This window comes from Pteropus medius, unplaced genomic scaffold (genome assembly GCF_902729225.1).
Source record: "Pteropus medius unplaced genomic scaffold, Ma_sr-lr_union100, whole genome shotgun sequence".
NCBI lineage: Eukaryota > Metazoa > Chordata > Mammalia > Chiroptera > Pteropodidae > Pteropus > Pteropus medius.
The window spans coordinates 31,328,016-31,353,134 of NW_024355205.1; the positions used below are offsets into that span (position 1 = coordinate 31,328,016).

Below are 25,119 nucleotides of genomic sequence, written 5' to 3' on the forward strand. Positions count from 1 at the left end.
ACTGGGCGCGCTACTGGAGTGCTTTAAAATCAGTTTATTTGCGGGGAGAGAGGGTTTTTGCAGGCCGTGCCGGTTCGCTGGAGAAAACTTGGGGCTGCCGCTCTCACTGGTGTGAAGCGACACCACGACCACGCATGTTTCCACCGGCGCTTCACCCGAGGGCGCCTTTCGCGGCACATGCTTTCAGCGCCGGCGGGGGCGGCCCCCAGGTCGGAGCGCGCACTTGCAGCTTTGCAACCTGTTTCGCTTAGGTGTTTGCCCCTCGCGCGGAGGGAGGGGCCAGGTCCTCTCGCTCCTCGTCCGCCCCCCTGCCCAGCCCGCGACACCTGCCCTCGCGCGGGGCTCTCGGGGACGCGGGGGGACGCGGGGGGGGGAAGCGGGGAGCCCCGGCGCGGGGGCGGGGCGGGTGGGGCGCGGCGGCCCCGCCCCGCCGGTTCCCGGAAGCGGCCTCGGGGCCCCGCCGGCCGGCGCTTGGCGGAGCGAGCGCGCGCGGTGGGGTGGGGGGTGTGCCTGGCTCCGGCCCGCGCCCCTCGAGCGCCCGCCCGGGCTCCCCGCGCGGCCATGGCGCGCAACCGCTGGAGCTGGCTGGGCAGCTGCCTCCTGGTGTCAGGTGAGGGGTCTGCGGGGAGGGGGCGACGGGCGGGGTCCGGGGCGCGCGCTCGTCGGTGCGCCGCGCACCTGCCCAGGCCCGGCTGCTCGCCCCGGGGACCCGGACCCCCGTCGGCGCCGCGCCCCGACCCGAGGTGCGACTGCGGACCGCAAGGCCTGCCTGCGACAGCGGGCAGCGACGGCCCCGGGGGGGACCCCTGAGCGGCCCCCGTAGGCACGCTGGGAGTAATGAGTGCCGGGCCCGCCGCTGGGGCCCCCATTCAGTCCTCAGCGCCCCCCCTCCCGCCCCTCGCCACCCCGACGTCTGAATTCTGCCCTCTGGACTCCACAGCTTTGTGGCTTCTGAGTTCTAAATCCGGCGAAACCTTTTCTGCCCTCCTCCAAATCGCCTGTCCACGTTCAGACGACCGACCCCTTCCCTCTTTCCTTTCTGATGAACGCTCCTGGCTTCCAGGACACTCGCCCGGGTTCCCTCCCCCACCTCAGGTGCTTCCACCTGGGGTCCGCCACCTCCACTAGACCTCCTGACGGCCAGGTTCATGCCCGAGCCCTCTCCTGCCTTACATCATCCCTTTGGAGGATATCGGCTTCGGAATCCTGGCACGAAATACCAGCGACAGGCCCATGACACATTTCTCTCTCTAGTGGCACTAATTGGGTGGTGGATGGGCCAGTGGTGGTTTTTTATACTCGTCTGTCTGCTTTTTATGTATGTTCGACATTTTCTATTTAAATGTTTGAAAATGATTCCTATCGCTAGCCCAAAGCCGTCTGCCGGGCCTCAGACTCATTGGTCCCGCAGTCTCTGACGTTCCTCGCATACCTCTCCAGCATCTCAAACCAGATGCCGTGAAAATAGGTCTCTTGCTTTTCCTGCCGATAGCTCCAGTCAGAGCATCAGGTGCTTAAGCCAGGAATGGAAATTAAGCTCTGCTTCTCCACATCAGAAGTGTCAGAAAGCCTAGTTTATACTTCTGTAAATGTGTCTAAACTCCATCGATCCCCCACTCCCTGCTCCCCTCCCCCCCACACACACATACCTTTGTCCTGCCACTCAAATCTAGGTCACCCTCACCTTTTCCCACTCACTCTTACTCTCTCCCCCACCCCTGCAACAGTTTTTTTCTCCTGGCTGCTCAAATAAAACCCAGACTCCTCAACACGACTGTCTCTCCCTCACCAACACGGCCATCTGAAGACATGGAGCCAGCCGTACAGGAGACCCGAGTATTGGCTACAGTCATTTTCGTGGGCAACTTTTCTGAGGAAAAACGTTGCAGACATTTTCCTTTTATTTTTACAGCATTAGGAATGGTACCGCCTCCTGAAAACGTCAGAATGAATTCAGTTAATTTTCAGAACATTCTCCAATGGGAGTCGCCTGCTTTTCCCAAAGGGGGTCTGACTTTCACAGCTCAGTACCTAAGGTGAGTTGAAAGGGGCTCTTGGCAAGAACGTGCCTGAGGATGGTGGCCCTGGCTGGTCACTGGGCTGGGCCACAGGAGAAAATCTGACTGCTGTCGCTCATGTGACCATGACAGTCCATGGGGAACCTTCCTGCGGCCTTTTTCTTTCTGTCTGGGAAATTCTTGTGAAAGCTCTTACCTCTGAAAACAGGTCAGATTCCTTTCACAGGGGCAATGGTAGATAGAGACATTTTATCATCCGGAATGGATGTCATCGGCCACAGTGGTAGCCCACTACAAAGCAAACATATCGGGTTTGTCACGATTAATGTTTTTTAAGAGAACACTGCCGTGGACACCATTTCCAGTTATTCAAGTAATATTGCCGGAAATCAGCAATACACAAGTGGAAGCCATCAAAGAAAATTGAGATATGCCAGGTCAATTGAGATATGCCATCTTCACCACCCACCCCCTCCAGTGGATTATAACAGTGTGCCACCATGTTGTGGGGTACAGGTAATTTGCATAATGGGTGCTCAGTCCACAGCTATTGACTGAAATTGAAGGTAAGACAGCTACTGGCTATTAAACGCTCTATTCTCTGAAAAGGTCAGCTTACGAAGGAAGGTTGAGTGACACCCAAGACAATTATCTCAGTGGTGCTTGGACCTCCCAGTACCTGCCCTTCCTGTTGGTTTTTCTCCGTGCCAGCCCTCTCTTAGCAGCCTGCCACCATAGGCCATAGGTTGGACTGCAGGTGACGCGTCTTTATGCCAGGTGCGAACAGCAGCAGGAGGCCACCTGCTTCTAGTGTGACTCAGAAACATGCAGAGGTAATTCCTTCAGTGGAGCCAGAGGAAACATGGCTTCCAGATTCTATTAATCCCACACTCTTTTTCATCGAGCTTTCATGTTTACAAATATATCCAAGGCCCGCGAAGTTGGAGAAGTAGAGAGATGAATAAGATAGCCTTTTCTTTCTTTCTTTCTTTCTTTTTTTTTGACATTCAATATTATTTTATATTAGTTTCAGGTGTATAGCATAGTAGTCAGACATTCATATTATTTACAAAGTGATCCCAGTCCTTGTTTACTTTATTGTTTGAAACTTTTTAGTTTCAAATAATTCCAAGATAACAGAACATTTCAAAATTTCAAGTACAATACAAAGAACTTCCTAATAGCCTGTATCCAAATTCACCAATTGATAAGGTTCACCACATTTTCCCTCTTTCATACCTCGTGCCCTTGGCCCCTTAGCATTTCATTGTGTATTTCGTAAGAGCAAGGATAACCTTTTACATCGCCACAGTAATCAAAGTTGGCAGCTTTACCATCGATGCAATACCACCACCTAACCTACAGTCCGTATTCCAGTTTTGTCCCAAGGACTTAAGAAGGAGTCATTCTGTGACTTATTTTTTTCCTGCAGTGTATTTTCTAGCACTGATTAGTTTTATAATTTTACCTCTGTTTTTTTCCACTCAGTCTTGATAGCTCTAGAGACTTCACTGTGGAAAATGAACTCCTCTCTCTCTGTCTCTCCCTACTGTAGTTTATTTTTTATTGTTCTGTCCTTTGGCCTTGTGGTAGAGACGTTTGGTTTGGGGCATCTGTCTTTTAGCTGAGAGTTCCCAGTGACTTTCCAGTAACCCAGAGTTGGTGCCTGGGTTCCTGGTCTCCTCAGCGTGGAAATACAGACCGAGCATGACATGTACCAGGGACAAAAGAGCATGTGCTGATGTGTCTTGGGGAAGAAATTTGAACCCGAAAAATCTGATTAGTCCTCCATGGCTACTCTTCCATGGTTCTGTTAAAGATTTGTTTAGAATTTAGCCTGGGGGCGATAAAAGGGGGGGAAAAAAAAACAAAGAATTATAAAAATAGAAAAAAAAAATTAAAAACAACAAAGAAAAAGAATTTAGCCTGAGCGATCGCATGGCACAAACTCTCTCATATAGGTGCAGTGGATAGGGGTGACCGGAGAAGGGGCATGGGTGATTTTAAGATGGAAACGTTTTTAAAAATTAGATGTAAATATGGGGAATGGATCATATTACCTATATAATGAGGAGAAGAATATTTTTAAATGCGATAAAACTGGGCTAGTGAAAGAAGAGTTATTGCGAAACATTATTTTACTTTTGAAATACTCAGTTGCTGCATTAGTTTAAATGAAAAAATGGCTACCCGTGAGAAAACCCCCCTGATGAAATAACCCCTGGATTTTCCAGATGGCGGGATGTTAGGGATGTGAGGCAGCCATAAAGAGCTGACTGACTGGCAAAATGTTTGTGGTATATTAAGTGAGAAGAGCAGATTGTAAAATAGTATGAGCCCAATCATCTCTATCTCCTTTTTGCAAGAGACTGTTCTGGGCTTTGCTAAGAATGTGGGGAGGTGCGGTGTGGTGCCCGAGATGTGGGCTCAAGTCTAACAGACCTGAGTTCGGATGGGCAAGTCTCTTAGGTTCTCCATGCCTATGCCTCGTCTGTAAAACAAGACCGATAAAACACTTAGCACTGAGCCTGACACCTAAGTGCTCCACAAGTGTCAGCTTTTAATATTTTTATCACCATCACTTTTCTTGTCACCTCGAAGGGCAGCTGAATTGGCTTCGACACCAAGACAGGAAGGTCTTGGACTGAGGAACCAATCAGACAAAATCTTTATTTTTTGCAAGACAAAAGCCTGGATTTTCTTGGGTTAGGTTGGAGCTAATTACCTCTTCAGGCTGTGGTGAGGTTAGGTTACCCGCACCTGGCGGATGTCCCCAAACATCCCTTTTCTTCTTGCACTTCACGTTTCTGCCACCCTCTCTTCGGTGATGGGTTCCAGGGCTAGAGATCTGAGGTCGACAGACCGTTTTATAATTTTTCCAGAGTAATCGCAACAATAGTCATGTATAGGGCAATAATATACTTATTTTGGTTAATCTGTGTCTGTTAATATTACATAAATCGTGTCCTGCTCTCAGAAATACATAAGCAAGAGAGGAAGCTTTCTTGGTCAACATGTTGACTATTTGACCCCTTTTGGGAGCAACATGTGTTCATGAGGATGTGAAAGTTTCTGAGAAGTTTCTCTTGTGGAGATAGACACTTCTTTACGTTCAACCCAGTTTTCGCCCCCAAATTGTTTGACCGTGGAACAGCTTATTTTTGAAATGTCTCATGATAGATATCTCAAGGATCATTAAGGCCCCATGGAGCACAATTTGGAAAATATTCACAAAGGCTGCATACTCTCCATCAAAATTGATGATTAAGAATCTGCTTTATTTTTCTCTCATTATCCTCCATTATCCTTTGGTAGCAGGGAGAATAAAGCACCCATCGGCCTCAGAGAGACTGGAGTTAGAACTCTCAGAGTTTTCTTTTCTTGGTTTCATAGTTACAAGAGATTCCAGGATATGTGCACAAGTACTGCCCTGACGGAATGTGATTTCTCAAGTCTTTCCAAGTATGGCGACCACACCTTGAGAGTCAGGGCCGAACTTGCAGAGGAGCACTCAGACTGGGTGAACGTCACCTTCTCTCCTGTGGATGACAGTGAGTCGCCTTATTTTCCATTTCCTTGTCATGTCACTGCACGCTTTGGGTTTTATCCCATTGGTTGGCCTGTCAGCAGCAATTCTTTGAGTGCCCCCAAGGCGGATGGCCTCGAATGAGGGGCATAAGGCATGTGTAACAAAGAGGGCTGTGGCCTTACAGAAGTTCATGGGAGAGACAGGACAGGAAAGGTATAAAGTCAGTAAGATAATTAAATATCCATGTAATCGCGTTCATGCCTTGAGGGTGAGAACAAGCGGGGCCCGTGCTGTTTGTGAGAACTGGAATGATTAGTGGACGGTTGCATGCGGCCTCCCTACGGGGGTCCATTCTGAGGAACGCATCTTTAGGTGATTCTGTCGTCGTGCAAACGTCATAGAGTACACTTACACAAACCCAGATGGCTTAGACGACAGCCCTGCGACAGCCCTAGGCCCTGTGGCGTAGCCTGCTGCTCCCACGCTACAAGCCTGTACAGCACGTTACTGTATGCATCGTTAGGCAGTCATAGCACTGAAATCTGTCTGTCTAAACATAGACAAGGTACAGTAAAGTAACCATGATTGGAAGGCATTCTGGGTGACTCAGTGAGTGAGTGCTGAGTGAATGTGGAGGCTAGGAAATGACTGTCCACTACTATAGACTTTATAAACACTGTACCCTTCGGTCACACTAAATCTATAAAAAGAACACTAGGTAAAATCAAGCCCAAGGGAAAATGATGCAGTGAGAAGGCCTGGTAAACACAAGATGTGCAGTCTGCTGCTGCTGGTGCAACAGGGCACGCTGTTTTACAGGTGACATTTTTTTTAGCAATAGAAACAGTGCACTCTAAAATAACAGTCAAATGTAGAGCCTAGTAAATACATAGACCAGTAACGTCATTTGTTATCGTTATCAAGTTTTACCTACTATACATAATTATAAGTGCTAGACTCTTATACAGCTGGCAGCTCAGTAGGTTTGTTTACACCAGCATCACCAGAAATACATGGGTAATGCACTGCTCTATGACATTCCGATAGCTAGGACGTCACTAGGCCGTAGGAATTTTTCAATTCCATTATAATCTTTTGAGACCACCGTCATACATGCGGTCCGTCATTGACCAAAATATTGTTATGTGGTGCATGACTGTAGTAAACGTTTTTGGAGGAAGTCAGTTTGGAATTATGACTTAAAGAAATTTGGCAGGATAGGCAGAAGAATAAAGATATTGTAGGCAGGCGTGGAGACAGGAAGACCAGGTACAGACAGCCAGCTTGCCCAGGACGAAGGACGGAGGCATGGATCCAGTTAATGGCAGATGCGTTGGGTCAGGTTGGCTGGTGAGCATCCAAAAAAAAGTGTTCCCAGATTAGATCTGGAGGGTCACAGGGGCCCACCAGAGGTCATGAGATGAACGTAATTAGAACATCAGGAATTGAAAACTAATTAATCCACTGTATAGCGAGAGAGAGTAAGAGGATAAAGGGTTACAAGAACCTCATTAACAAAATTCAAGTGCAGCCTTCCCATTGGTTGGCCAATGGGAAGGCTGCACTTGAATTTTGCTTTGTAGAGAGAAGCATTAAAAGGATTGTCTCTACGTGTGGAGGTACCTTCATTCCACCCCCCTGCTCTGGGCTCCAGTGGCTCCCACAATTTCACCCACCCTAGTAGGGAATGCAGATAGGATGCCCTTCTGCCCTTTCCCAATTCTGGCCCAGGCTTGGGCAAAAAACTCTTATGTCCAGAGTCAGAAGTTATCAACGTTATAGCTTTTATAAAGGTGTCTTTATTAAAACTAAGAAAAAGTAACCGTGAATAAATACAAACAGCTTGACAATAGTCAAGTCTCCAAAACACAATACAGGCTTCTGTTACTGTAATTGCTAACTGATTTACTAGGTCCTGACTATTTTGGAAGTTCCCTTTAGAATGATACAAAACAGCTAAGCAGCTTTGCCCAAGGTCACACAGGTGAAGAGTGGCCGAGCAAGGATTCACAGCCAGGCTCCCGCGTCCACACTCTTATAAACACCTACTTTATATTGGATATTTGCCTCTTGAAGTTTATATGGTAGGAAAATGCTTCAAGATATCATGTGGAACCTACATGTACTTGCTCTGCAAAAATATCTAAAAGTTTTTTTTATTATTTGGTTTTCAGCTACCAGCAGATGAGAAGCAGGGTAGAATGCAAGAAGCAGGCCCATTAGCAGCGCCCACTCCCCTTCCCGCCAAAAAAAAAATAACAGTAGCCAGAAAAGAATACAGGATATAACTCAAATAGTACCGTTGCCTGGTTTTATTATTCATTTATTATTCATTCTAGAGTTACTGCTGAGCACCTCCTATGTGCCAAGAACATTCTTAGTGCTGAAGCTACAACAGCGAACAAGACAAAAATCTCTGCCCTCGTGGAGCATACATTTTAATGGGGAAGACATATTTTATGACAGATAGTGACTGTGGCTCTCAAGAAAACAAAGCAAGGTACCCAGTCAGGAAGTGATGGGAGCTGCTCTTTACATAGGATGCTAAGAGACAGTCTCTCTGAGGAGGTGGCATTTGAGCTGAGACCCAAATGAAGTGAAGGGGCCAGCCACCTGAATATCCAGTAAAGGAGCACTTGGAAGGGAACAGCTTCAGACTTTGTTGGAAAATATAGGGTTAATTATATATGTTAAACACTAAAACTAATAGAAAAACCCAGTAAAGGAAATAAAGAAAATTCAGCCTAATGGAAAGAAAAAAAGGAGTGTCAAAAAAGGGGGGATTGGGGCGGGGGAGGGGGGCGGGGAGGAAGCAGCCTTTACAGAAAACACAAAATAATGTACTTAGAATAATTTCAAATATATGAGAAATCACAATAAATATAAATGGACTAAAATGATTAATAAAAGCAAAAATTATCAGATTTATTATTTTTAAAAACAGACTCCAAGTAGCCTCCTTACTTATCCATGTCGAGCAAATCCACAGTGATAATATTGTCAGGTTACCTCAGTAGACCCTCCGGTCGGCACAGTTATGAAAAATAAACGTCGATGTTTTTAAAATGCGGTTTTTGATTGTCATTTTGTTTTGTTCTCATACGTAGCCATTATCGGACCTCCTGGAATGCAAGTAGAAGCGCTTGCTAATTCTTTACATATACGTTTCTTAGCCCCCAAAATTGAGAAGGAACATGAAACATGGACCATGAAGAATATTTATAACTCATGGGCTTATAATGTGCAATATTGGAAGAACGGCTCTGATGAAAAGGTAAGCCTGGAAAATCGTGTGTATCTCAGGTACGGGCTCCCTGTTCTTTGCTCAGTGTTGGTCTGAGGCCATTGCAGTGGAGAGAGGAGGACAGGAGGCCATCTAGTCAGGGTCTTGCAAGGTGGCAACGCCTCAAAGTCCAGAGGCTCTAAGGCCTGGTCCTCTGAGCGAGCGAGTTCCCAGCCTGAGGGGTGAGCAGCATCTCCAGCTCACACTGGAGGGAAATTCACAGAGCAGACTTTCAGGGTGCTTGCGCAGTTAAGAGTGGGCCTTTCTTTCTCCAAAGGGAAGTTGCAGAAGAAGGCAGAGCTGACTCAGCAGTTGGCTGGCGGAACTTACAGTCAGCTGAATCGCATGATCAGCTGAGTGACAACTGTTTCATGGCACGAACCCTGTGCCACACATACACCACAGGACAGTCAGGCTCGTGGTCAGGCAGCCCCACCCTGGACGCTGGATGAACAGTGTCAGATTTTACCTGTTTGAGCCCACTTTTCTCCATTGCTCTCCTTTTCAGGGGACAGTTCCTTTAAAAACAAGGGCTAGGAGTAGAAAGACCTGGTCGGAATGTCGCCCCTGCTACCGTGTGACCCATTCTTGACCTCGGCTTCCTCATGTCTGCAAAATAGGAATAATAACTCACTTCATTAACAAGGTGGGGATAATAACCCATTTCATAGGATTGTTAGGGAATTTAGTAACATAATGAAAAGAATAAACTTGTCCCATTGCCTGACCAGTGTATATGGTCAATACACCAGGTTCCCATCCCCTAATGTAGACATGTTAAGGTTATTTTCATTCATCCGCGGTCAGGCTTTGTTCTTATACTTAGTGCTTCCCAACTGAATGCCATTTGTGGTCCTGAACTGACTTACGTATGTGTAATAAGTTACATACGTGTTATCTCCTCTACATTAAATATTGATTTTATCACTTAATTCTCAAGAGCTTGGGAAGAAAGGGTCACCCACGAATATTGTCTTAAGAATGACGTAATTAAATATATATGTACTTACTGCATAGTCCAAAAATATCTAAAGTTAACTTTTCCTCCAGAAAATGCTCTATTAAATGGCGTAAGAGATCTGCCTTCTTCACAGAATAGATGATTTTGCTTATAGTCAAGACCCCAGGAGATGTGCACCTAGAAAGCAATACAGAATAATGTGTTTTATGGTCACTTATCAAATGCAGGTGTCTCTGCTAAGCTATGGAATGCAAAAATCAGACGAGACTGACCCACTCAAGGAGTTAGCAGCATACTTCAATTTAAAGATCGGATTCCATAGTTCCCATGCCTGAGTGCCTCCTGCACCAAGCATGAAATGCAAAACCCAGTTTACCTTTAGTTCCTTATCTAGAATGTGCCCACAAAATAGGCATCCAGTTACACATTTGTCCCGTCACTCAGCCTGTGGTGTGGAAAGCCTTTGGTGCGACAAGCTGAGCGTTGGAAAGGCTGTCTGCTCCCCAGTTCTTCACTGCAACGTCACCGTGACCAGTTTATATGTGCTAGAGACTGAATGTTTGTGTCCCCCACCCCAAATTCATATGTTGAAACCTAATCCCTAATGCGATGGTATTAGGAGGTGGGGCCTTTGGAAGGTGATTAGGTCATGAGGGTGGAGCCCTCGTGAATGCAATTCCTGCCTTTACAAAAGAGACCCCGGAGAGCTTCTTCACTCCTTCGGCCAGGTGAGGCCTCAGTGAAAAGAGGGCCCTCGATGAATCAGAAAGTGGGCCCTCACCAAACACCAGGTCTGCCGATATCGTGATCTTGGACTTCTAACCTCCACTCCTGTGAGAGAGAAAGGTTGCGTATAAGCCACCAAGCCGGCGGTATTCTGCTGTAACAGCCAAAAGGAGCCAGACAATATGGTTGTCTTTTAGAAAGCGAAACCGGAAGTTGCCCAGAGTGCAGGAAGGCTGGAGAAAGCAATCAGAGAGCCCTAGAGCAGGTCCCGTCACATCTGGGCTACTGTTTTCCCTGCCTGCTACTTATAGGTCAGCCTCTGAGTTTAGTCTTTGAAGAAAGAGCATGTTCAGGTTTTAGAGGTATTGGATTTCTAGAGATGAAAGCCAGGATTTTTTGGTGTTATTTTTGTTTTTAATTATAAGAAGGTATGCCATACTGTTCATATATTCAGTTGGTATTAATCCATTTCTTGCCCTCGTTGAATTTATTTTCTCATACAATGAAAGAATATAGACAAGATGTCAACAGACTCAACCCCAAAAGAAAAATGACCGATTACTAAAGTAAAAAGTCCGTGCTCACTTTCTATTGATGTTCCTATTCCTGTAACAAATAGGACCCTTCTCTAAGGACATTATAACTATGATGGAAATACAAGTAGTATAAACTCCTAATTCCTTTTATTTTGCTGGAAACTATTTTGCATGCTCAACTTCAAGAATATATCATCAATTATGATATCTTATATTCATATTAAACTAAGATGAGTCCGGGATGCCCCCACCAGAGGCCGGCTGTGGTGTGTGCCCTCAAGGTGAGGTGGGCCACTGGGGGCACCCCAGGTGCACAGGTGGTAAAGTGATTGAGAAGAGATCGCTGGGCAGCCAGAGTCAGCAGCGTTCTCTTGACTTAGAAAGAAAAGCGCATTGAGTCTTACTGTAGATTACCAGTGTATTAGTCAGCTCGGGCCACTGTAACCAAGTACCACAAGCTGGGTGACTTAAACAACAGAACGTATTATCACACGGTTCTGGAGGCCGAGGTCGGAGATCACGGTGAGGGTGGGGTTGGTTCCTTCTGAGGCTGTGAGGGTTGATCTGTTCCAGACTTCTCCCTCAGCTTGTGGTTGCTGGCCTTCTTCGGTTCCTTGGCTCGTAGAAGCATCACCCCGATCTCTGCCTACATCTTTACATGGCATTGTTCTTGTGTGCAAGTCTTTGTCCAGACTTTCTCTTCTTATAAGGACACCAGTCATGCTGGATCAGGGCTGACCCTGATGACCTCATTTTAACTTGCTTATCTCTGTAAAGACCCGATCTTCAACTAAAATCACTCTCTAAGGTACTAGGGGTTCGACTTCTACATATAAATTTTGAGGGGGACACGGTTCAACCCATATAGTTCATCTTTTTTAAAAAATGAAGTGGAATGGTTTTTATGTCATCTAAACTAGAGAATTGAAGAAATGAGATCGTTTGTCAGGATCACAGTCAGCTCTGGCCCTGTCCCTTAGCATGGGACCCCTGAAATGAACTGGGAGATGCGTCTGATTCCTTTGTCTTCCTATTTTGAGCCTGGAGTAAAGATTATACTCATAAGCGTATGGGGGCAGGGGGGGAGATGGTGTCCCTTCCCTGCTGAGGCATGATCTTATTTTTATCTTCATTACTAGATTCTAGTTACTTGTCAGTATGACTTCGAGGTCCTCAGAAATCTCGAGCCGTGGACGACTTATTGCGTTCAAGTTCAAGGATTTCTTCCCGATCGGAACAAAACCGGGGAATGGAGTGAGCCCATCTGTGAGCAAACCGTCAATGACGGTGAGTCTCGAGATGTACCGTTTGTAATCCTCCTCCTTCGAGCATCCTAAACAGGTTTATAGACCCCACCGGGTACAAGGGTGGGGAGGCTCCGCAGACCTCAGCGTGCCCAGCTCAGACTCCCTCCCAGGTCAGCCCCAACTAATGAGAGAGCACCTTGTCGGGGGGCACGTTCAGTCTGAGACCGAAGGGATTGATGGAAACTTCCGCCAGGAGCACGGAGGTCCGCCTCCGTGCCCCCACCCCCGCTGCGCTCATTCTGTGCTCCCTAACGCAAGTCTCATCAGCCCTCCCAAGACCACCGAGCAAAGGTCAAGGCCTGTCACAGCCCACAAAAGAAGGCTTTCCTTCTCCAGCCCCTCAGGCACGTGACAGGAAAGGAGCATTTAGAAATCCTATCGCTCCTCAGCGAACCCTACTTGTTTCAGAGTCCATCGTAAAATACAGTGCCAGGCCCCTCGACACGGTCCTCCGCATGCGAAGGGTCGCAGCGTCTAGCTGAGTGCTGCCGCACTCGGTGTTTCTTAAGAAAAAACCGAGAGGGAGGAAGGGAAGGAAGAAAAGAGAGAGAGAGGGAGGAGGATACCAGTGGGCCTGGAGACTGATCATTTCAGACGCATTGCAGTCGCATCCAAGGCAATAAAGCCCGTGGCCTAGATGTCTGCACACAAACAACAGGCCTTTTTATTATTTAAAGACACTGTCGAGAGGCTCAACCAGCTCAGATCGTGGAAGGATGAATACATGCAGGTCCACTTTTGGCCGTTTTCATTCACTGAGGCGAGGCCCTCCTGGGCGTGAGGCGTGGAGCCACGGGGCCAGAGAAATACAGAGGAAAGTCATCCAGAACTCCCTCCGGAGAGAGAGCAGAGCTTTCCCCGCTCCGTGTCTCCGAGCAGGTCTAAGGAATCCACGGTGCTGCATTTGCTTCGATTCACAATTCCGGCTTATCACACTCTCTTTGAATGTTGGTTTTTGTCATTGAACATATTTCTCGCCCAGTTTTACTGTCTCATCTGATCGGCAAGGGAAGAGCTTCAAGATCCTTACCAGCTTGTTGTTTAAACCGTCGGTGTGTTCCAAAACACCCCTTCCTTTACGCTGCTTACCCACGTGCTCCCTGGCCACCAGTCCTTCTGAATATAGTGTACTGTCACGTAAGCTGTTTCATTTTACTGTCGACAAAGTCCTTGTGAGCGACCTTGGCAAATATCAGCCGAAATCGACACCTGGCGCCAAGGTGCTGCCTTGCCCCAGCTGAGTCCCGTGAGCATCCAGCATCTCAGAGTAAGAGCCCAGCTGAAAATGACGACATATTGTGTTTCCACCTCTGCAAAGTTGCCCTGTACGTTAGAGTTTTTAGCGTATTTCATCTTCGAACACCTTTGTGGAGGATTCGCATTCTAAGGAGCACACACGGCTTGGGAAAAACTAGCCCGTAAGATCACGATGTATCAACAAGGAACCTGGCCTAAAAAAGGAAAGGCAGCCACTTGGAGTTAATTTCGTGTCGGTGCCCTAATGTCGTTATCATTTTTAGTTATCATCCTTATCTTTTTTAAGGGTATGTAATTAACCACGTAATTATGCATTCCGGAACGTTTATATTTTTTCTGGAGATCAGCATCAAGCTTCCTGGGCTGTAGTTTCCTGAATTTTTTTTTCCTCCTCTTTTGTAAATGCACACATTATTTGCCCAAATCGAGGATTCTTTCGCCTCTTCCAGGTCTGTGTCTCTGTGTTGTCATCCAGGGCTACTCTGTAATTATATTGGTCAGTTTTCTCAGGACTGCAGAGCCACATAGAAGCTAAAAAGTCTTGCTGTCTCTCTGAAGAGAAATTCTCTTATCACTCTTTTTCTGTAGCCCCTGGGTCCTCTGTAGGGGTCAGTGGCTGTGTGAAGCTGTCAGTGTACCTCCTTCCATGGTCTGAGCTGGCTGAGCCTCTCAACAGCACCTTTAAATAACAAAAAGTCCTGCCTTTTGTGTGCCACAAGTTATTTTCACAGACCCTCTCTACGTTTTTTCTTATGTTATTCCTCTCGTGAATCATGTGTGCTTGAACCAGAATTCTGTACCTTGGGAGTCATCCCTCCCCCACCCGCATTCGACTTGAATCGCTAGGATCCTTCGCCTCAGACCCATCCTTTCCTCTAAACACTTGCTGTCTGCTTTCCCAAACCCTATTGTCCCTGCGTCCTGCCCTTCCCTGCCATGAAGCCCAGCATAACGTGTGACATGGGCCAAGTCCTGAACCATGCTGTGCCTCAGCTGCCTCTTCTGCAGAGTGGGTGGAATGAAGTGTTGCCACCGTGCGTAGGGGTTGGGAGGACTCAGAGGGTACCCGGCAGAGAGTGATCCCTTAGTACATGTTAGATATTATTAGTGTTATTGATAACAATATTATGAAAATCACATCGTTAAGTATTCCTAAAGGTTCATACCATGAAACATGGCATGAGGCATACAATTGGACCAAAAAAGAAAACTTTTCTAATATTCTGTGACTATAAATGATCACCTGTTAAGTGACAAAACGCAAAAGTTTTATAAAAGTACGACCTATTGAAAACCGGCACCATGGCCTAAGGCTGCTAGAAGCCACGCTGGAGTTGGGGTCTCTGAGTGCAGGTGTGGATGGAGTCATGTGTGCTGAGAGCTTTAGCGGTTCTCAGCACAAAACGCTTTGGAGCATGTGTTGAACCGAGGCCCTGGGACCCGGGGGACCCCGTGTTCTGCTCCCAGGCGGAGGAGGTATATGCGGAACAGGAGGCCCCTTGCTACCCTGTGAGTAGGGAAAGTGGATCAGAGTTCTTGCTTCCTGTTCCTTTTTGTGTGTACCAGCCATCATGCTGGAAACCAAACTTGGGAGAAGCTAGGAAAGGGCTGACACTGGTTGAGCACCTCTGGCCCCCTCTACTCAGAGAGCCGCTGTGTTCCCTTACGCCTTCTGAGATGAACGTGTGGGCCCCGTTTTCAGGGACCGCCATGGGGTCGCGGTGGCAAAAATAGCGTGAGGGTCACTGCCACCCAGTCTGTGTGTGACCAGACGGTAACACGCCCCCTCCTCCCTGCAGAAACAGCCCCCTCGTGGATCGTCGTGGCCATCATCCTCACAGCCTCGGTGTGCGTGGCCTGCCTGCTCCTCCTTGGCTGCTTCGCCCTGATGTGGTGCATTTACAAGAAGACCAAGTACGCCTTCGCCCATGGGAACAAACTTCCACAGCACCTGAAAGAGGTAAGCGGCGGGGCGCGGCCCGCTGCGGGTCGCAAATCCGGGTTGGAAGCAGTTGTCCCTTCTCAGGGCCGCCTAGTTCAGACCAGCATGTTTTCTTGGAACGACCCATGTCTTGCATCCCCGTCTGTTCCCTGGTGCCATTTCAGAGATGTCTGTGGTCACAGAAGAGCCCTAACAGAGGAAGTGGAGGTTCGTTCCAGAAGCTCTCCCTCCAACCTGGACACTGTTCCCTCCCCGACCTTCCTTCTCTAAAGCACCAGCTCCTCAGGGAGCAAAGGTGACAGTGGCTCTGGGACAGGAAGAGAAAAAGCAGAACTCAGAGGGGAAAGCCTGAGAAAGAGGAAACGCTACCCCAAGTGCCAGGAAGCAGCCAGGGGGAGGGTGAGACGGGGGAACAAGTATGTTTTCAGTTATATCTCAGGGGGGATACCTGAGAGTGATTGCTATTATGGGATGTGTGTCCCAGACTTGAGGAAAGCTGTGTTCAAAGGGCCAGGAAACAGGAAAGGCTGTGTCCAGGTGGAGACCGTCTGACTGCGGAGGCCCCCGGAAGTGGAAGTCTGGGCGGACACGCTTCAAAATGAAAGCTCGCCAAGCGCAGCCGTGAGAGGGCTTCTCTGTGGCCTCACTGCCCAGGACACAGACACGAAGATGGAGATTTGCATTAGTGGGGAGTGCCCTGGGGAATGACACCTCTCAGGGTGCGGGGCAGCAGGACCGTGAGAGCAGAGAGGCTGAGCCGGGGTGCAGTCACAGGAAGTTGAGCGGGACAGGTTCCACCCCCACCGCAGCAGTTGGTCTCAGGAGCACGAGACACACTCGTGGTCTCGCTGCTCTGCTGTCCCTTCTACAGTCCCCTCTCCCTTGACTAGCCGCTGCTGACGTGGGCTGCTGACCCCATTGGGTCACCTCGGCTCTGCGATGGCTGCTGCACTCACAATTGGCGGGGTACACCACGAGACGCCCGGGGACGTCGAGGGCCCACCGTTACATAACAGCAGCCTTTTCTCCCGACGACCAGTGCGGTCACTCTATTCCTTTCTTGGCGCGAGGGGCTTGGCTTGAGGAGGTGGTCGCCATAGCTTCAAGTCTCATGGGGCCCCTACTTTGTCCCCTCTGGGAACCCTCCCGACCAGAGGTCAGCAAAGATTTTGTTAATGGGCCAAATAGCAAATATTTTAGGCTTTGCAGGCCAAGAGGCCAAATTGAGATATTATGCTGATACTTCTATAACCACTTAAATGTAGTCATTTAAAACTCTGAAACCATTCTTAACTCATGGGGCCTGAATCTGGCCCATGGGCCATGGTTTGCTGACCCCTGCTCTAAATGCACAGACCCTAAAATTGCACAGCCAGGGAGCACCAGGCGGGTCACTGGGCCTGCTGCGCACAGGGCCACGCCTCCCGCCACCTCCTCCCCGCTCCGTGGTGGGTGGGATTAATAGAGGACTTTTGGCTTCTTTTACATATTTTTAAATAATTTCTAACTTTCGTGTAGTGAACTTATATAAAATGACTTTGGAAAGTAGATATTCCAAAAACTTGCTAAAAAATCACCTGCGACTTTTAACGACTACATCCTTCTCCTACTCCCCATCCCCCAAATACGATTTTGGATACTAAAAGGACACTCCTGCTGGGCATAAAAGGAAACCCGCTGAGACGTTTCGGCACCTCCCTGTGGACCACGCTTGGCCTTTTCCTCTGTCTTCAGCTGGTCGTAACATGATCATGGCGTGAGCAGAGGCCGTCCCTACATGATCATGGCGTGAGCAGAGGCAGACATGCCGATGCAGCGGGGGTAGATGGCACAGGAAGCCGGGCCACCTGCACGTGAGCCCTCTGACCCCCTTTTAACACCTGGTGGGCCTGACGGGCTTCGTGATAATCGTTTCTACGTAGCATGGCCACATGGTGTCCGGTGACCAGAGGCCCTGTCTCTACCAGGTCCTCATAGTCCTCCGGGATCCGTTTTCAACGTAGGGTCTACTTCTCCACTGTGGGCAGCCCGGCCTGGCCCGGGACTATCACCATGGGTGTGGTGATGCCCCTCTTGGGATTTGCCTCAAACTCTACCCAGTGTCTTTTCCCACCGCAGACCCATGAAGGATCTGCCAGGTCACACAGGTTCAATCGCTGTGTTGTCGTTGGTAGATCATGCCAAGTCTTCATACTCTGGGACTAGGGCAGTTTGCTTCACAGCCCATGCCATCTTCTGCGGGGCCCTTTGCTGCTCGGGACCCCCTCGTGGGGAAGTGGGGACAGCCTTTTGCGTCGCTCTGCAAACGCACCGGCGGCGTATTCCTAGGCGTGGAACATGCGGCCTCCAGAACCCGAAGACACCCCCCTAGCATAGTGCTTCCTCCTTAGCAGTCTGTGGCATGGGTGAGGCACCACAATCAATCGGTCCTTTACTCTGGAGAGGATATCCCAGCATGCCCTCCTCCACGGGACCCCTAAAACTACTGATGTGTCAGTTCCCTGAATCTTCACCGGGTCAGTTCCCCACCCTCTGAAGTGTGTGCGTCTTAACAAGGCCTTGTCACATCTTGCTCTTCTGGTCCTGTTAACATATGGCCATAAGAGCAGATGTCAGACCTTGTCCCCACACCAGCCAGTCCCCTGACACAGGCTGCCCCCTGGAAGGACACGTACCCCTGCCCGAGACAACTTCCTTTCAAGAAGGGCAACTTCCGGAAAGGGACTCAGCTGTGAGCCGTTCTAAGCGCCAGTGCTCCTGGAGGCTGGGGAATAAGCGCCTTGACCTTGAATGGGGATCTGGGACAAGTGGCCCGAGGCGCATGTTTCAGAGCAGCTAGAACCTTCTAACAAGAGTGCCAGCAAGACTGCAGCCCCAGAACGAGCCAAGAAATCTTCACAGGTGAAATTTTAGAAGCCACATCTTCGGCAGGAAAAACAAAGGGGTAGAAGGTGTTTTGCTCATGGAGAAGAACCAAGAGGAAGCAAAACCGTTCACCTGCGATTTTTGCTTCTGGTTTCACCATCCAAGAGACTAGTCAGACAGGAAAGACTAGTGACGTGATCGGCCTAAAAATCTCCCTCCCAGTTGACCTGCAGCCACTTAGAAAATGAGGTGTGGATTTGTTGTTGCTTTTTTTAGAATTGCGGTAAAACATACGTAACAAAATTGGACCATTTTCAGTTTACAGTTCTGTGGCATTAAGCACATTCACACTGTTGTATAATCATCACCGTCACCCATCTCCAGACCTTTCTCATCATCCCAAACAGAAACTCTGTACTCACTAAACAATAACTCCCCGTTTCCCGCTCCCCACAACCCCCGGCGACCACTATTCTACTTTCCGTCTATGAATGTGACTATTTTAGGTCGCTCATAGAAGTGGAATCGTAACAGTATTTGTCCTTTGGTGTCTAGCTTATTTCATTTAGCGTAATGTCTTCCGGGTTCATCCAGCGTGTGTCAGAATCTCTTTCCTTTTTAAGACTGAACAGTTGTACGCATAGACAACACTTCGTTTACCCCTTCATCCATCGGTGGACACATGGGTTGTTTCCACCTTTTGGTTCTTGTGGCTAATGCTTCAGTGGACACGGGTGTCCACATGTCTCATCGAGAGCCTGCTCTCCTCCGTTCTTCTAGGTAAACACCCAGAAATGGAATTGCCAGATCATATGGTCATTCTACTTCTAATTTTTTAGGAATTCTCATACTATTATTGTCATTTTTTTTTTTTTTAAACAGCATTTTCCAGCCACGAGTTGTATATAAAATCTTTGTAAGCCCAGGAAAAAAAAAACAAAAAAAGGGAAAACTTGATCATGCACTTTGTTTTTTTCCTCCTGCAGTTTTTGGGCCACCCGCATCACAGCAGGCTTCTGTTTTTCTCCTTCCCCCTGTCTGATGAGAACGACGTTTTTGACAAACTGAGTGTCGTCACAGAAGTCTCTGAAAGCAGCAAGCAGAATCCTGGGGACAGCTGCAGCCTCAGGACCCCAGCTGGGCAGGGCTTGCTCTCCAGCTAGCTTCTGAGGAGCGGGGCACACTCTGCTGGGTACAGCGACCCCGCTCTTCTCACGGCTGCCTCTGAGGGTGATCAGAGCCAAAACAAGGGCCGAGACCACCTGAGCAAGCCCCGGTTGACATCTAAACAACCAAAGAGCTAGATTTTAAAGACTCGCTTGGCAAAAATACTCCACCTTGGGAATTTGCCTCTTTATAAAGACTTTAATGATTAAAAACTAGTTGGCCACTGAGGGTATAATTTTCATCCTCTTATGTTCACTAATATAAAGAATAAGTTTTAATGTGAAAAATAAAACTATTTAACGTGATGAATAAAACCAAATGCTGTAAAATCTGACCAGACTACCAATAGACTGATCCAAAAAGCAAACTCAACCAAAAATTCATCGGGAAACACTACACAGAGTGCAAACTTTCGGGATTCTCGGATACTTCAGCTGCGTTTTATTTTTCTACCTGTACCTGTTTTATATAGTGCTAGTACTCTATTAAATAAAGTTTTAACCTGTATGTGTTCATAATGCTGTATTTGCAGAATTGTCAGATACTGAATGAGGCGCTCACGTGGCATTTTTACGTCCATTCATGCAACAGGTATTCCTTCGTCCCTGTTTGCTGTCAGTCAGGAACTGTGCCAGGGAAGAGGGCCTAAAGCATCTGGGAGCTCCCAGTGTAAGAAGGTCAAAGACTAGAAGGGCCCTGGGCCTTGAGCTTCACCTCAGACACTTACTAGCCTGCGACCATTCAGTTTCCTCGCCTGGATGTGGGGACAGAAAGACCTAAGAATTAATGATACTCCATAAAAACACCTATGCCAGTGCCTGCACATCGTAGGTACTTACGTAAGACATCATCTCGCGGGTATGACTTTAACTCCACAAACTTAGCTCAGCAACAGATGTCCCTTCTTCTGTGCCAGATGGCCCCATAGAGCAGATTAGTCAAAGGCCCCCAAAATAGGAAAAACACTTTTTGAAATAACTCGACATTTTTAAAATGAAGCATGGGGGAAAAGATCAGAAGTTTTGCAGTTCAGTGTTTTGAAATTATTGTCAGTAACACATTGTGAGGGAGTGATCATATTTTCAGTTCTCTGTCCTCCTTACTCTGGTTGGGGCTAGTCACATGACTAGGGAGAAATTGATTCTCTTCCCCAGTTAGGCTCTTCCTCTCTGGATGACAAGTGACACGAGGGCTTTAAAGTTGGGCACCCCGAGGATGCATCTGGATCAGGAGGGAAGAAATGGAGGCACCCCATTTTTATCGTAACCCTGCAGAGGACATGCATTCTTTTTGCCTACCTGGCGCCTGGCTCCCCTTCATATGTCTGAGGAACCTCTGCCTTGCAAGTGTGACCTCCATCCCTATCTAATGGCTCAAAGTGGCGCTTGCTCATTTCTCCACGCCCTTACTGCTGGGGTGTAGGCACACAGCCTGGGCTCCCGCCCAGCTTGGAGGGAGAAGACAGAGGACTCAGCAGTAGAGGCAGGGTTTCCGGTAGAAGCGTCCAGTAGCCAAAGGGCCCCAACACTAGCAGGAATGATGTCCCCACCAGACTGGGTCTGATTTGGACATTGTTCCCACCTGTGTCCGCGACCCAACCCCTGAGGCTGTTTCTCTGACCCTTTTAGAGATTCTGTGAGCTCCCCAACATCATATTGAGAAACTCTTTGTGCTTATTTCAGCCAGTCGGTTTCTAATGGTTGCAACCAAAACCCTGAGCAGGCGTCTGAGAGCAAAATGGAGTGGCTGTAGGTGTCCTGGTCTGCAGACTCTACCCAGTCAGGCTCAGGAGTAAGACAGGAAGGAGACATCCCTTCCCATGGTTTCCTAACAGAGAAACTGACAGTGGCACCTCCCCTCTGCGGGTGGGAGGGACAATTGAAGGGCTTCTGAGGGGGACAATTGAAGCATGGGATTGGCCAGCCAGAGGCTGGGGGGCTGACAGTCTCCTACCAAAGATGGAGACACGGTGCCGGGGAAGATGAAGGGAAAGAAAGGCATGGGCCCCTCTGGGCCAGCAGCTGACAAAGGAGCGCCTGCCTCACCCTGCTGGGGAACACCCCTGTATTTTGCATTGTGGGGTGGAACCAGAGGCATCTCAGTAAGCAAGCACTCTTACCACACTGAGAAATGCACTATCTACTGTCTGCTCACTTCCACCCTGCACACACATCCCCTAACTCTGATAGGTATTTGTTTAGTGCTGAAAACGAGTCCTCCCACATACTCACCATCCTCCTAATGACTCCATTAATAACTCTCTTAACTGCCTCTTTAACAATGAGATCTTTAATGATGAGATCTGCTCATGTCTCTGGCATGATAAGTAGTAAGGGGACATATCTGTTATTTGGCCACAAGCTGTCTGCAATCTTAGTGACAGGGAGGACACATTTAGACTTCCATTTCCTGCAATATGGCTGACTAGGCAATCTTCCTGACCCTCAAATGATATCCAATAAATTGCTGGATGTTATGTTTCAAAAGCAATATTTCAAATGTTTCCTGGGGGACAAAAGACAAAGCTGAGGGCTCACCCAAGGTGGGGTCGAAAAGAGACCTCCCCATAAATCTGAAATCTCAAAGAGCCACCCCCCACCTCTCCTATAAGGGTGAACTATCCCATTCTATATTAGTTTCCTGTCACTGCCATAACGAAGTATCACAAACTGGGTGACTTAACGAAATTTATTCTCTCTCTCACAGTTCTGGAGGCCCGACATCAAAAATCAGTATCCATAGGCTGAATTCAAGGTGTCAAAGAAGTCTTCAGAGGTCCTGAAGATGATCCATTCCTTGTCTTTTCCAAATGCCTTATTCCTTGGCTCGTGGCATCACTCCAATCTCTGCCCCCATAGTCACATCACCTCATCTGTATGTGTGTCTTCCCCTGCCTCTCGCAAGGACATTCACGGTTGCATTTAAGGCCCAGCCAGACAATCCAGGATTATTTCTCCATTTCAAATTATTTAATTTAATCTGCAAAGACCCTTTTGTCAAATAAGGTCACATTCACAGGTGCCGGGGAATACTACCTGGCATCTTTGGGGTCATTATTCAGCCTGCTACACATCCCCACCAGGGACTATAAGGAAACCTTTTCGGTTTTGGTTTTGGTTTCTAAGTGAAGGAGCAAAATGTATCTTTCCTGAGAAGTTATAATCTCAAAATAGTAGGTTTGCAGCCCCTACTGCAGACTATCCGGGTGGTCAAATAAAACTTCAGGGTTAGCTGTTAGAAATCACAAAACCCAAAAGGAAAACATCATGAACAAGAACCGTCAGACACTACAGGCAGCTAAGCCACACCTACAAAGACTTTAAATCATGATATAAACACTCAGAGATTATACAGCATGCTTAAAATGGTTAAATAAATACAAGAAGGCATTGGTAATATCAGGAAAGCATGAGAGGCTGAATTATTCAGCTTTGTGGTACTCACACATAAACCCCAAATCTCCATGACTTTCAAAAACAAAGCCTCATTTCTCATTTTATGTGCAATTGGATGTCAACTGTGGTTCTGATTTAACCTCAGTGACTTCTCCATTTTAGGATCTAGGCTGAAGGACATTCCAAATGGAGAAAGAAGTACAACCCCCACAATAGTTCTTGAAGCATTTACTTAGACATGAAGCAGATCACTTCTGCCTGCATCCCTTTGGCCAAAGACATGGCAAAGTCCAATATCAACAGAGCAGGGAAGTGTACTGCTCCCCAGGGAGGAACAGCAAGTTGCAGAGCAATAGGTAGGAATGTATAATTCTCTTATAAGGAAGGGCGAGAATAATCGGGAGCAATAATCACAATCCATCACACACCAAGAAATGACCAAACGTTTTTGTGGGGAGACCAAATATACCTCTAGAAATAAAAAATATAATCCTCGAAATGTAAAAGTCAGAGGATGAGCTTAATAACAGATTAGACACAGCTGAAGAGAGAAAAAGTCAACTGGACAGAAGGAGGAGTATATTAGTCAGGGTTCTTCAGAGAAAAAAACCAATAAGATATTTGTGTGTATATACACTCAGAGAGAAAATTTTATTTTAAGGAACCAACTCACACAATTGTGGAAGCTGGCACGTTCAAAACATGTAGGGCAAACTGACAGGCTGGAGACCCAGGGAAGAGATGATATCTCAGCTCCAAGGTAGTCTCAAGGCAAAATCGCCCCTTCCTCTGGAGACCTCAGTCTTTTTCCTCTTAAGGCCTTCACCTGATTGGATGAGACCCACCCGCATTACAGAGGACAGTGTGCTCTACTCAAAGTCTACCGATTTAAATTGTAATCTCATCTAAAACAATACTTTTACAGCAACATTCAGACTGGTGTTGATTGATCAAATATCTGGCCTAGTCAAGTTGACACATAAAATTACTCATCATGGGGAGGGTAAGGTAATTATTATTTTCGCAAATACTGCATTTTTAACAAATCGAAGATCTTTCATCAGCAAAAAGATTACAACTTGCCGAGGACTCCAATGATAGAATTTTTAGCAAGAAAGTATTTTTCATTAAGGTATATACTTTTTTTTAGACATAACACTATTGTACACATAATAGGCTACAGTATAGAGTAAATATCACTTTTATATGTGCAGAGAAACCAAAAAAATTCACGTGACTCATTCAATTGAGATATTTGCTTTATTGTGGCGTCCCAGACCGAAGCCCACAACATGTCCCACGTATGCCTGCGTTTGAATATTTGAAAAGATAATAGCTGATGAAATATACCAGTTTACAAATTCAGGCATCCCAACAAATCCCAAGCTGAGCAAATCAGAAGTCAGATCAGAGGGAAACCGCAGGCCGTCAGAGACAGCGGAGGCAGATTGCCTTCAAAGGAAAAACGGGGAAACCATGGAGGATTTCTCAGCAGGGATAGAAGCCAAGGAGTGATAAACCCCTTCCAAGTGCATCAAAAATCCTTGTCAAGTTAGAATTGGATAACCTGCCAAAACAACATCTTTCAGGAAAACAGATAAAACAAAGACTCAGACAAATAAAAGTTGAGAGTATTTGACATCAAAAGATCTTTATTAGACAAAGATCTAAAGAATGTATTTTAGACAGAAGGAAACCATTCCGAGATGGAAGTTATGATATGTGAGAACAAATATAGGAAAGAAACAAATAAATACGTGAGTAAATCCAAACAAATGTCGGCTGTATAAAACAATAATCGTGTATTCTGGGTTTTAAAAACAACAGGTAAAGCTCAAAAAGTGGAACAATTGAAGATCAAGTGTTTTAAAATTCTTGTTGTGTTTCAAAGAAGAATGAAGATTAATTTGAGACGTGGATGAGTTAAATATGTTAACATTTCTAAAGAAAACTCATCATTAGAGAAGTAGTTTTCAACTGGGGAAAGGGGCGATTTTGCCCCCCCAGGGGGACATTTGATAATGTCTGGAAACATTTTTGATTGTTCCAGCTGGAGGGGTGAGCAGAAACCAGGGATGCCGTGAAACATCCAACCATGCACAAGGCAGCCCACATACAACAAAGAATTATCTG

The 25,119-nt window shown here is 47.2% G+C and overlaps 1 protein-coding gene across 1 annotated transcript; it reads left to right on the forward strand.

Moving 5' to 3' along the window:
- Positions 1 to 452: 452 nt before the first annotated feature.
- On the forward strand, positions 453 to 20,098 carry IL10RB (interleukin 10 receptor subunit beta). The gene is made up of 7 exons (XM_039857941.1): positions 453 to 610; positions 1,913 to 2,036; positions 5,412 to 5,569; positions 8,655 to 8,821; positions 12,193 to 12,340; positions 15,417 to 15,577; positions 19,411 to 20,098. The coding sequence occupies exons 1-7, from the start codon at positions 562 to 564 to the stop codon at positions 19,585 to 19,587; spliced, it is 984 nt and encodes a 327-aa protein (XP_039713875.1). The 5' UTR covers positions 453 to 561; the 3' UTR covers positions 19,588 to 20,098.
- The last annotated feature ends 5,021 nt before the right edge of the window (positions 20,099 to 25,119 follow it).

Bases quoted from the DNA above. Each gene is read 5' to 3' on its own strand.
- IL10RB (XM_039857941.1), top strand. From the start codon at position 562: ATGGCGCGCAACCGCTGGAGCTGGCTGGGCAGCTGCCTCCTGGTGTCA. The intron at 611-1,912 runs GTGAGGGGTCTG...TTATTTTTACAG, and splicing joins CAGCTGCCTCCTGGTGTCAG to CATTAGGAATGGTACCGCCT. The intron at 5,570-8,654 runs GTGAGTCGCCTT...TCTCATACGTAG, and splicing joins CTTCTCTCCTGTGGATGACA to CCATTATCGGACCTCCTGGA.